This window comes from Ranitomeya imitator, chromosome 2 (assembly GCF_032444005.1).
Source record: "Ranitomeya imitator isolate aRanImi1 chromosome 2, aRanImi1.pri, whole genome shotgun sequence".
NCBI classification, from domain to species: Eukaryota; Metazoa; Chordata; class Amphibia; order Anura; family Dendrobatidae; genus Ranitomeya; species Ranitomeya imitator.
In genome coordinates this window covers 155,907,728-155,921,351 of record NC_091283.1, presented here as the reverse complement: position 1 = coordinate 155,921,351, position 13,624 = coordinate 155,907,728, and the positions used below count along the sequence as shown (strand labels likewise).

Below are 13,624 nucleotides of genomic sequence, written 5' to 3'. Positions count from 1 at the left end.
TTATACACAGGGGGTGACGAGGCCAGATGTTATACACCGGGGGTTACGGCGACGGATGTTATACACAGGGGGTGACGGGGACGGATGGACAGGGACAGATGTTATACACAGGGGGTGACGGGGCTGGATGTTATACACAGGGGGTTACGGGGACGGATGTTATACACTGGGGTGACAGGGCCGGATGTCATACTTTGGGGGACATAGATATAAATAGATATGACATATTGGATAGTTTTTCTTCTGTATTCCCTTCCATTAGATGATGTATAGTAGTTTTGGATGATGGGGGTTGTCCTACACCATCTAGCATATATAAATGTAGACTGTCACAGACTGTCTTGGTGCTGGGTACATGCCTGGTGGATGGGGCAGGTCTTCGTTCACCATACATTTTATTCCTACATGACCCACAAACATGGATCCATCTGGGGCGGTGTGTTATGGTTACATTGGGTCAAAAAACATCAGAACTGGATATCTGGAGATGAATTAAGACAGCCAAGACATTTAATCGCTTCTATTCCAAGACAGAAAATATAACGTCACCCCAAGTCCTTGTAGACTTATTTGTCATGAAGTCCAATGTTTCTATGTTCACCATAACGAGGACAACATCTGACAAGTACTCGACGAGAGCCAAAGTATCTCCACAAAGTTAAACTGCAGAAGACCGATGACAAATCCGCCCATGACATCACTGATGTGGTGCCGGCCAATCATAATACGAGAAAGTCCAACGATAAAGGCCCAGAGGACCAGGAGAATCCGCAGAGGGATAGCAAGAACTAGATGGTTGAGGAAGAACTTGGAGACCATGGTGGCTCGACTAGCGTGTCCAGCTGGGAAGGCATAGACATCGAGAACCAGGTAATCCAAGATACCAGGCGTCACTTCGTACGGGCCACGACGTTTCATCAACTTCTGTAGTCCTGCTACGGTGAGGATGTCAAGAAGAAGCGCTGACAGAAAAAAAGGAGAATATGATTAATGCTGACCTCTATAGATCCATATACAGTATATATGTATAATAATTTTATTTATTTAGCACCAACATATTCCACAGCACTTTACAATTAAGCAAGGACACGTAGAGACAATAAAGACATTAGAAAGTAACACATTTCACCAGTTACAGGAGGAGTGAGGGCCCTGCTGCTTACAAGCTATAAGGATATATGGAGACACAATAGGTAGAACGCGCTGTTATGTTCGGTCTGCCATCATTACAATAAATAATGGCTTTCATATAAAGCTGTATGATCCGGTGATCAGGCAGGATCTGTCAGAGTCAAGTTACCGTGTGCTATTAGGTGCATGGAGGATGTGGAGACAGATAAGTAGGAGGGAGCAGATTAAGATTAACCCCTTCACGGCGTTGGACATATAGGTATGTCCAAGGTTGTGTCCCTGCATTTGATGCGGGCTCCGGCGCTGAGCCTACATCTTTCCCGGACATGACAGCTGATTTAATCATCTGTTATGTGTATCTAACAGCCGTGGTTGGAATCATCATCCACCCGCAGCTGTTAAAATGTGAAATGCCGCTGTCAATCTCTGACAGCGACATTTAACACGCGCTAACCATAAGCACCAATCGGCGCCACTGTCACACAATCGCAGGGCACCGATGGGTTGCCATGACAGCCGGGGTTTTGCAAAAGACCCCCATGCCTGTCACTAATCACCTATGAGTGCTGGTCAGTGGAGATCATGATTTATGCTATGCAGCTCTGTTATGTATAGCATAGCCGATCAACTGATTGCAGCATCAAGTCTCCTAAGGGGACTATTGAAGCAAAGTAAAAAAAAATGTTTTAAAACAATATTTAAAAAATTAAAAAACATAAAAGTTCAAATGACTCCCCTTGTGGCCTATTCGAAATATTAAAGTAATAAAAAAATACATAGCTGCATTCAGTCCACTCTATCAAATTAGAAGGTAAATTAATCTAATCAGTAAATGGGGTAATGAGAAAAATAAACCACCAGAATTACATTTTTTGGCCACCAGAACATTGCAATGAAATGCAATAACGGGCGATCAAAACATTGTATCCATCCCAAAATGGTATCAGTAAAAACATCAGCTCGGCACGCAAAAAATAAGCTCTCACCCAGCCCCAGGTCAACGGTCTCGGTAGATGGCAACTTTTTTTTTTCTTACAAACTGTGGATTTTTTTTGTCACCACTTAAATAAAAAGAACCTATACCTGCTTGGTATCTACTGTACATACTCGTACTGACCTGCAGAATCATAATGGCAGCTCAGTTTTAGCATTTAGTCAACATGGCAAATAAAAAACCCTAAAAACAATTGTGGGATTGCATTTTTTTTGAAAATTCACCAGACTTAGATTTTTTTCCCCATTTTACAGTACACTGTGTGGTAAAATCAATGATATCATTCAAAAATACAGCTCGTCCCGCAACGAAAAGCCCTCACATGGCCATATTGATGGAAAAATAAAAAAGTTATGGCTCTGGGAAGAAGGGGCGCAAATAACGGAAGCACAAAAGCGGAAAACCGCCAGGTGGTGAAGAGGGTTAAATGGAACCTGTCACCAGAAAAAAAATGCTATTAACCTGAAGATATAGGGTTGATATTCAGGTTAAAGGCTGTACTAACCTGCCCGGTGCCTGCACGTAAGCGACCGCTGCAGGGAGAAAATGAACTTTATTCTCCCCAGCAGCATTCAGCTACGTGCATAGTGTTTTTATGGTGACAGGTTCCCTTTAACATTTCGAAGGAGTGAGTAGGGGAGAGTTAAGTGAGTTGAGGTGATAGGCTTGTCTGAAGACATGTGTTTTTAAAACATACGGGAAAAAAAGGAGTTACATATTAGTCAGATAGTGTGGGATAATGCATTCCAGAACACTGGCACAGCACAAGAGAAGTCTTGCAGATGGAAATAGGAGGTTCGGATTACGGAAGATGTTAGTCTTAGATCAGGTGCAGAACGGAGAATACGGGAACGGTGATAGACAGAGATGTGGGAGAGATATAGGGAGGTGCAGAAGAGCTTTTTAGGTGAGAGAGATACGTTTGTATTGTATTCTGTAGCGGAGGGGCAACCAGTGTAAGGGTACCGTCACACTAAGCGACGCTGCAGAGATACCGACAACAATGTCGATCGCTGCAGCGTCGCTGTTTGGTCGCTGGAGAGCTGTCACACAGACAGCTCTCCAGCGACCAACGATCCCGAGGTCCCCGGTAACCAGGGTAAACATCGGGTTACTAAGCGCAGGGCCGCGCTTAGTAACCCGATGTTTACCCTGGTTACCAGCGTAAACGTTAAAAAAACAAACACTACATACTTACCTTCAGCTGTCTGTCCTCTGGCGCTCTGCTTTCCTCTGCACTGTCAGCGCCGGTCAGCCGTAAAGTACAGCGGTGACGTCACCGCTCTGCTTTCCGGCTGGCCGGCGCTGACACAGGATGCAGGGGGAGTGCAGAGAAGCAGAGTGCTGGGGACAGACAGCTGAAGGTAAGTATGTAGTGTTTGTTTTTTTAACGTTTACGCTGGTAACCAGGGTAAACATCGGGTTACTAAGCGCGGCCCTTTATGGGGCAATGAAAGGGAAATCTGGGGGCTTGGAAAGTAATAGTAAAATTACTTTATAAGAGTTGCAAAGTTGTGAGATATGCTCCTCTGTGACCCTGACGAATATTATTTTATTTTGAGGTGTGGCCTAATTCGAACTTCTGCTATGGCGCCCCATGATTTCTATGTACGCCCCTGGGCTCTGGTTACAATGTATCATAAGTGCAGGTAACATGTATCTGCTGATTTCCCCTCTCTTGTGCACTCTGCCTCACATACCGGACATCATCCATGCGCTCTTAGTGAACACTTTGTCCTGTGATTCAGCAGCAGAAAATTTTGAGGGTGTCAGCACTTTAGGCAGTCAACCCCCCAAAAATAGCTGCAAGTGGTGCAGTCACTCACAGATCTCCTAATCCCACTCCTGATCTGCAGTAACCCAAATAACCAGGATCAGGGGAGGTTGATGGGGGATTCGCCGTCATCATCGCAGCCTGAACGTGTGCAATGAACGTAAACTGCTGGATGTGATGGTATAAACAGAGGCGCCCTGACATGACGATGAGTCTGCTCACTGTCACACGGGGGGATGTCGCAGCCTCAGGACGGAATGTTCTACAAAACAAGAGCTGTTGAAAAAGGGGGCTGCCGAAGAAAGAGGAACACAATGTATATGCATAGTCCAGCTGTGCAGGGACCCTCCACCCATGGGGCACCTGTCACTAGAGCAGTAAAGGATCCTTCAGGATTACAAACTTTTGTTTTAAGTTCTTTTCCTTTTTCAAAACCTCTGCTTGCTGTCAGTGAAAGGGGACATTCTTGATTACACCCAGAGGCTTTAACAAAAACATAGGCCAGGTTCACACGTGCAGTATTTGGTCAGTATTTTACATCAGTGATGATGTGTTTCTATTATTTTGATTTATGATTGTTCCTCTCCTGATTTTGGTTACAAATACTGATCTCAAATAGTGACCGTGTGACCGTGCCTTATAGTGTTATCTAGCTGAGCAGGTAAGGGACTTGTTACAATGTATCACATTATTAAGATGTATGTTCAGACTCTGCAGATAAACCCCAACTGACTGACAGCGGCACAATGGCTGTCACTGCAGAGAAGCCGATTAATCTCACACGCTCCACTTCATAGAAATGGAAAGGTTTAAAATCCACCCATGAAATTTGCTGGGCACTGTTATCATGTGGCAATATTACATAGAGACGGTAAGCCACTGTTATATGGGCACTACATGACATTATTATGTGTACACTATGCACTGGTTTATAGACACTATACAGCATTGTCCAGTGGGCATTGCATTGTAATGTTATATGGACAATACACAGGTGCTTCTCACAAATTATAATATTATCAAAAAGTTAATTTATTTCAGTTCTTCAATACAAAAAGTGAAATTCATATATTATATAGAGTCATTACAGACAGAGTGATCTATTTCACGTGTTTATTTCTGTTACTGTTGATGATTATGGCTTACAGCCAATGAAAACCCAAAAGTCATTATCTCAGTAAATTAGAATACTTTATAACACCAGCTTGAAAAATTATTTTAAAATCCAAAATGTTGGCCTACTGAAATGTATGTTTAGTAAATGCACTTAATACTTGGTCGGGGCTCCTTTTGCATCAATTACTGCATCAATATGGCGTGGCATGGAGGCGATCAGCCTGTGGCACTGCTGAGGGGTTATGGAAGCCCAGGTTGCTTTGATAGCAGCCTTCAGCTCATCTGCATTGTTGGGTCTGGTGTCTCATCTTCCTCTTGACAATATTCCATAGATTCTCTATGGGGATAAGGTCCGGTGAGTTTGCTGGACAATCAAGCACAGGGATACTGGTATTTGTGAACCAGGTATTGGTACTTTTGGCAGTGTGGACAGGTGCCAAGTCCTGCTGGAGAATTACATTTCCATCTCCAAAAAGCTTGTCGGCAGAGGGAAGCATGAAGTGCTCTAAAATTTCCTGGCAGACGGCTGCGCTGACTTTGGTCTTGATAAAACACAGTGGACCTACACCAGCAGATGACATGGCTCCCCACATTATCACTGATTGTGGAAACTTCACACTAGACCTCCAGCAGCTTGTATTGTGGCCTCTCCACTCTTCCGTCAGACTCTGGGACCTTGATTTCCAAATGAAATGCAACATTTTCTTTCATCTGAAAACAACACCTTGGACCTCTGAGTAACAGTCCAGTCCTTTTTCTCCTTGGCCCAGGTAAGACGCTTCTGGCGTTGTGTATTGGTCATGAGTGGCTTGACACAAAGAATGTGACACTTGTAGCCCATGTCCTGGATACGTCTGTGTGTGGTGGCTCTTGAAGCAATGACTCCAGCAGCAGTCCACTCCTTGTGAATCTCCCCCACATTTTTGAATGGCCTTTTCTTAACAATCCTTTCAAGGCTGCGGTTATCCCGGTTGCTTGTGCACCTTGTTCTACCACACTTTTTTCTTCCACTCAACTTTACATTAATATGCTTGGATACAGCACTCTCTGAACAGCCAGCTTTTGTAACAATGACCTTTTGTGGCTTACTCTCCTTGTGGAGTATGTCAATGACCGCCTTATGGACATCTGTCACGTCAGCAGTCTTCCCTATGATTGTGGAGCTACTGAAACAGGCTAAGGGACCTTTTTTAAAAGCTTAGGAAGCCTTTACAGGTGTTTTTGTTAATTATTCTAATTTACTGACATAATGACTTTTGGGTTTTCATTGGCTGTAAGCCATAATCATCAACATTAACAGAAATAAACACATGAAATAGATCACACTGATAGATCAGAGAATATGAATGATAACACCAAAACATTTTCTCCTCTCATGGTTAGTGGTTGGGTGAAGCCATTTATTGTCAATCTACTGTGTTTTCTCTTTTTAAATCATAATGACAATCAAAATCATCCAAATGATCCTGATCAAAAGTTTACTTACCCTGTTGATTTTGACCTGATAACATGCACAGAAGTTGACACAAATGGGTTTGAATGGCTACTAAAGGTAACATCATCACCTGTGACCTGTTTGCTTGTAATCAATGTGTGATTACAAAAAGCTGAGTGAGTTTCTGGGATCCACACAGACGCTTGCATCTTTTATCCAGCCACTGACAGTACTGGATTGTGAGTCATGGGGAAAGCAAAAGAATTGTCACCGGATCTATGGGAAAAGGTAGTTGAACTGTAAAAAAAAGAAAAGAAATACAAAAAGATATCCAAGAAATTGATAATGCAAGTCATCAGGGTTCAATCTGTGATTAACAAATGGAAAATCAGGGGCTCTGTAAGAACCATGGTCAGGTAGACCAACAAAGATGTCATCCACAACTGCCAGGAAAATTGTTCGGGATGCAAAGAAAAACCCACAAATAACATCAGCTGAAATACAGGACTCTGAAAACTAGCGGTGTGGCTGTTTCAAGATGCACAATAAGGAGGCACTTGAAGAAAAATGGGCTGCATGGTCGAGTTGCCAGAAGAAAGTCATTACTGTGCAAATGCCACAAAATATCTCACCTACAATACGCAAAACAGCACAGAGACAAGCCTCAAAACTTCTGGAACAGGTAATTTGGAGTGATGAGACCAAAATTGAACTTTTTGGCCACAGCCATGAACGTTACATTTAGAGAGAGGTCAACAAGGCATATTATGGAAGGAACACCATTCCTACTGTAAAGCATGGAGGTGGATCGCTGATGTTTTGGGGATATGTGAACTACAAAGGCACAGGAAACTTGGTCAAAGATGAAGGAAAGATGAATGCAGCACGTTATCAGCAAATACTGGAGGCAAATTTGCAATCATCAGCCCGGAAGCTGTATATGGGACGTACTTGGACACTCCAACATGACAAAGATCCAAAACACAAGGCCAAGTCGACCTGACATTGGCTACAGCAGAGCAAAGTGAAGGTTCTAGAGTGGCCATCTCAGTCTCCTGACCTCAATATCATTGAGCCACTCTGAGCCACTCTGAGATCTTAAGCGCGCAGTTCATGCTAGACAGTTAGGAATTTACAGGAACTGGAGGCTTTTTGCCAAGAAGAGTGGGCAGCTTTACCATCTGATCTCATCCACAACTCCCACAAAAGACTTCAAGCTGTCATTGATGTTAGAGGGGGCAATACGCGGTATTAAGAAATGGCGTATATGAACTTTTGATCAGGGTCATTTGGATGTTTTGGGTTGTCATTATGATTTAAAGAGAGAAAACACAGTAGTTTTACAATAAATGGCTTCACCCAACCACTAACCATGAGCGGAGAAAAAGTTTTGGTTATCATTCATATTCTCTGAAAAAAGGCCAAGCCAAGAAAGCAACAATTCTGCCGGGTTATGTAAACTTTTGAGCACAACTGTATATGAACCATATAGATGTATGGCACTGTTATATGGACAATATATGGCACCGTTATATGGACAATATATGGCACTGTTATATAGACAATATATGACACTGTTCTATGGACAATGTATGGCACTATTATATGGACAATGTATGGCACTGTTATATGGACAATGCATGGCACTATTATATGGACAATGTGTGGCACTGTTAGGTGGACAATATATGGCACTGTTATATGGACAATTTATGACAGTGTTATATGGACAATATATGGCACCGTTATATGGACAATATATGGCACTGTTATATGGACATTATATGGCAATGTTATATGGACAATATATGGCACTGTTATATGGACAATATATCGCACCGTTATATGGACAATATATGGCACTGTCATATGGACAATATATGACAGTGTTATATGGACTATGTATGGCACTGTTATGTGGACAATATATGACAGTGTTAGGTGGACAATATATGGCACTGTTATATGGACAACATATGGCACTGTTATATGAACAATGTATGGCATTGTTATATGGACAATATATGGCACTGTTATATGGACAATATATGGCACTGTTATATGAACAACATATAGCGCTGTTATATGGACAATGTATGACATTGTTATATGGACAACATATGACACCATTATATGGACAATATATTACAGTGTTATATGGACAATGTATGGCACTGTTATATGAACAATATATCGCACCGTTATATGGACAATATATAACAGTGTTATATGGGCAATATATGGCAATGTTATATGGACAATATATGGCACTGTTATATGGACATTATATGGCACTGTTATATGGACAATATATGACAGTGTTATATGGACAATATATGGCACTGTTATATGGTCAATATATGGCACTGTTATATGGTCAATATATGGCACTGTTATATGGACAATATATGACAGTGTTATATGGACAATATATGGCACCGTTATATAGACAATATATGGCACTGTTACATGGACATTATATGGCAATGTTATATGGACAATATATGGCACTGTCATATGGACATTATATGGCACTGTTATATGGACAATATATGACAGTGTTATATGGACAATATATGGCACTGTTATATGGACAACATATGGCACTGTTATATGAACAATGTATGGCATTGTTATATGGACAATATATGGCAATGTTATATGGACAATATATGGCACCGTCATATGGACAGTATATGACAGTGTTATATGGATTATGTATGGCACTGTTATGTGGACAATATATCGCACCGTTATATGGACAATATATGACAGTGTTATTTGGGCAATATATGGCACTGTTGTATGGACAATATATGACACTGTTAGGTGGACAATATATGGCACTGTTATATGGACAATATATGACACTGGCATAAGGACAATGTATGGCACTATTATATGGACAATGTATGGCACTTTTAGGTGAACAATATATGGCACTGTTATATGGACAACATATGGCACTGTTATGGACAATGTATGGCATTATTATATGGACAAAGTATGGCACTGTTATATGGACAATATATGGCACTGTTATATGAACAATATATGACACTGTTATTTGGACAATATATGGCATCATTATATGGACAATATATAACAGTCTTATATGGACAATGCATGGCACTGTTATATGGACAATATATGGCGCTGTTGTATGGACAATATATGGCACTGTTATATGGACAATGTATGGCACTGTTATATGGACAATTGTTGTGAATTCTGTGGTCAAGCTCCCTCCTGTGGTCATGAGTGGTACTTCGGCTGGTTCTGTCTATGAGCTTCCGCTGGTATATGTGAGTGGGGCTGCGGCTTCTGAGTTTCCTTCCTCAGGTGACGAGGTTAAGTCGTTAGGTGCTGCTTTATTTAACTCCACCTAGTTCTTTGTTCCTGGCCTCCAGTCAATGTTCCAGTATTGGTCTGGCTCTCTCCTGGATCGTTCTTGTGGCCTGTCTGCCCTGCATAAGCTAAGTTCTGCTTGTGTTACTTTTGTTTGCTATATTTTCTGTCCAGCTTGCTATATTGGTTTTTCTTGCTTGCTGGAAGCTCTGAGACGCAGAGGGTCACCTCCGTACCGTTAGTCGGTGCGGAGGGTCTTTTTGCCCCTCTGCGTGGTTGTTTGTAGGTTTTTGTGTTGACCGCAAAGCTATCTTTCCTATCCTCAGTCTATTCAGTAAGTCGGGCCTCACTTTGCTAAATCTATTTCATCTCTGTGTTTGTATTTTCATCTTTACTCACAGTCATTATATGTGGGGGGCTGCCTTTTCCTTTGGGGAATTTCTCTGAGGCAAGGTAGGCTTATTTTTCTATCTTCAGGGCTAGTTAGTTTCTCAGGCTGTGCCCGAGGTGCCTAGGTCTGGTCAGGAGCGCTCCACGGCTACCTCTAGTGTGGTGTGATAGGATTAGGGATTGCGGTCAGCAGAGTTTCCACGTCTCAGAGCTCGTCCTATGTTAGTAACTATCAGGTCACTTTGTGTGCTCTTAACCACTAGGTCCATTGTGGTTCTGAATCACCTGTTCATAACAGTACTGGAGGCCCAAAGTACTAATGCTTCTCAATAGAGGGAAAAGAGAAGTTCTGAGACCATTTTTTTTTCTTTGCACTGTGTTTTGTCTTTCTTTTCCCCTTTACATCAGGGTGGTTCAGAACACAGGTGTAGACATGGACATTCAAGGTCTGTCCTCTTTGATGGATAATCTCGCCATAAGTGTTCAGAACATTCAAGATTTAGTGGTTCAGAATCCTATTTTAGAACCTAAAATTCCTATTCCTGAGTTATTTTCTGGAGATAGAGCTAAGTTTCTGAATTTCAAAAATAATTGTAAACTATTTCTGGCTTTGAAACCCCGCTCTTCTGGTGAACCAGTTCAACAAGTAAAGATCATTATTTCTTTATTACGTGGCGACCCTCAAGACTGGGATTTTCCCTTGCGCCAGGGGATCCGGCATTGCGTGATGTTGATGCGTTTTTCCTGGCGCTTGGATTGCTTTATGACGAACCTAATTCAGTGGATCAGGCAGAGAAAATCTTGCTGGCTCTGTGTCAGGGTCAGAATGAGGTAGAGATATATTGTCAGAAATTTAGGAACTGGTCTGTACTCACTCAATGGAATGAATGTGCTCTGGCAGCAATTTTCAGAAAGGGTCTCTCTGAAGCCCTTCAGGATGTCATGGTGGGATTTCCTATGCCTGCTGGTCTGAATGAGTCTATGTCTTTGGCCATTCAGATCGATCGACGCTTACGTGAGCGTAAAACTGTGCACCATTTGGCGGTATTATCTGAGCATAAACCTGAGCCTATGCAATGCAATAGGACTTTGACCAGAGCTGAACGGCAAGAACACAGACGACGGAATGGGCTGTGTTTTTACTGTGGTGATTCCACTCATGCTATCTCCGATTGTCCTAGCGCACTAAGCGGTTCGCTAGCTCTGCCACCATTGGTACGGTACAGTCGAAATTTTTTTGTCCGTTACTTTGACCTGCTCTTTGTCATCCTATTCTGTCATGGTATTTGTGGATTCAGGCGCTGCCCTGAATTTGATGGACTTGGAGTATGCTAGGCGCTGTGGGTTTTTCTTGGAGCCCTTGCAGTATCATATTCCATTGAGAGGAATTGATGCTACGCCTTTGGCTAAAAATAAGCCTCAGTACTGGACCCAACTGACCATGTGCATGGCTCCTGCGCATCAGGAGGATATTCGCTTTTTGGTGTTGCATAATCTGCATGATGTGGTCGTGTTGGGGTTGCCATGGCTACAAGTCCATAAACCAGTAATGGATTGGAAATCAATGTCTGTGTCCAGCTGGGGTTGTCAGGGGGTACATGGTGATGTTCCATTTCTGTCTATTTCATCATCCACCCCTTCTGAGGTCCCAGAGTTCTTGTCGGATTACCGGGATGTATTTGATGAGCCCAAGTCCAGTGCCCTACCTCCGCATAGGGATTGTGATTGCGCTATCGATTTGATTCCTGGTAGTAAGTTTCCTAAAGGTCGACTGTTTAATTTGTCTGTGCCTGAGCACGCCGCTATGCGGAGTTACGTAAAGGAATCCTTGGAGAAGGGTCATATTCGCCCGTCGTCATCGCCATTGTGAGCAGGGTTCTTTTTTGTGGCCAAGAAGGATGGTTCGCTGAGACCTTGTATTGATTACTGCCTTCTAAATAAAATCACGGTCAAATTTCAGTACCCCTTGCCGCTGCTGTCTGATTTGTTTGCTCGGATTAAGGGGGCTAGTTGGTTCACCAAGATAGATCTTCGTGGTGCGTATAATCTTGTGCGCATTAAACAGGGCGATGAATGGAAAACAGCATTTAATACGCCCGAGGGCCATTTTGAGTACCTGGTTATGCCATTCGGGCTTTCTAATGCTCCATCAGTGTTTCAGTTCTTTATGCATGACATCTTCCGAGAGTACCTGGATAAATTCCTGATTGTATACTTGGATGATATTTTGGTCTTCTCGGATGATTGGGAGTCTCACGTGAGGCAGGTCAGAATGGTGTTCCAGGTCCTGCGTGCGAATTCTTTGTTTGTGAAGGGGTCAAAGTGTCTCTTTGGTGTTCAGAAGGTTTCATTTTTGGGTTTCATTTTTTCCCCTTCTACTATCGAGATGGACCCTGTTAAAGTTCAGGCCATTTATGATTGGACTCAGCCGACATCTCTGAAGAGTCTGCAAAAGTTCCTGGGCTTTGCTAATTTTTATCGTCGCTTCATCAATAATTTTTCTAGTATTGCTAAACCGTTGACTGATTTAACCAAGAAGGGTGCTGATGTGGTCAATTGGTCTTCTGCTGCTGTGGAAGCTTTTCAAGAGTTGAAGCGTTGTTTTTCTTCTGCCCCTGTGTTGTGTCAACCAGATGTTTCGCTCCCATTCCAGGTCGAGGTTGATGCTTCTGAGATTGGAGCAGGGGCTGTTTTGTCGCAAAGAAGTTCTGATGGCTCGGTGATGAAACCATGTGCCTTCTTTTCCAGGAAGTTTTCGCCTGCTGAGCGTAATTATGATGTTGGCAATCGAGAGTTGCTGGCCATGAAGTGGGCATTCGAGGAGTGGCGTCATTGGCTTGAAGGAGCTAAGCATCGCGTGGTGGTCTTGACTGATCATAAGAACTTGACTTATCTCGAGTCTGCCAAACGGTTGAATCCTAGACAGGCTCGTTGGTCACTGTTTTTCTCCCGTTTTGACTTTGTGGTTTCATACCTTCCGGGCTCTAAAAATGTGAAGGCGGATGCCCTGTCTAGGAGTTTTGTGCCCGACTCTCCGGGTTTGTCTGAGCCGGTGGGTGTTCTCAAGGAGGGGGTAATTTTGTCTGCCATCTCCCCTGATTTGCGACGGGTGCTGCAAAAATTTCAGGCTAATAGACCTGACCGTTGCCCAGCGGAGAAACTGTTTGTCCCTGATAAATGGACGAGTAGAGTTATCTCTGAGGTTCATGGTTCGGTGTTGGCTGGTCATCCTGGAATCTTTGGTACCAGAGATTTGGTGGCTAGATCCTTTTGGTGGCCTTCTCTGTCGCGGGATGTGCGTTCATTTGTGCAGTCCTGTGGGATTTGTGCTTGGGCTAAGCCCTGCTGTTCTCGTGCCAGTGGGTTGCTTTTGCCCTTGCCAGTCCCAAAGAGGCCCTGGACACATATCTCTATGGATTTTATTTCGGATCTCCCC

At 42.9% G+C, this 13,624-nt stretch overlaps 1 protein-coding gene across 2 annotated transcripts in view; it reads right to left on the bottom strand.

Annotated features, from left to right (window-relative positions):
• Positions 1–488: 488 nt before the first annotated feature.
• The window catches only part of PLPP7 (phospholipid phosphatase 7 (inactive)), a 42,146-nt gene continuing 29,010 nt past the window's right edge, over positions 489–13,624 (bottom strand). The window contains exon 2 of one of the 2 annotated variants that reach the window (XM_069755518.1): positions 489–962. In XM_069755518.1, the coding sequence (XP_069611619.1) occupies positions 598–962 (365 nt within the window). In that variant the 3' untranslated portion in view covers positions 489–597. The remainder of the gene's footprint in view (positions 963–13,624) is intronic. The other variant, XR_011318676.1, reaches the window with a different exon arrangement.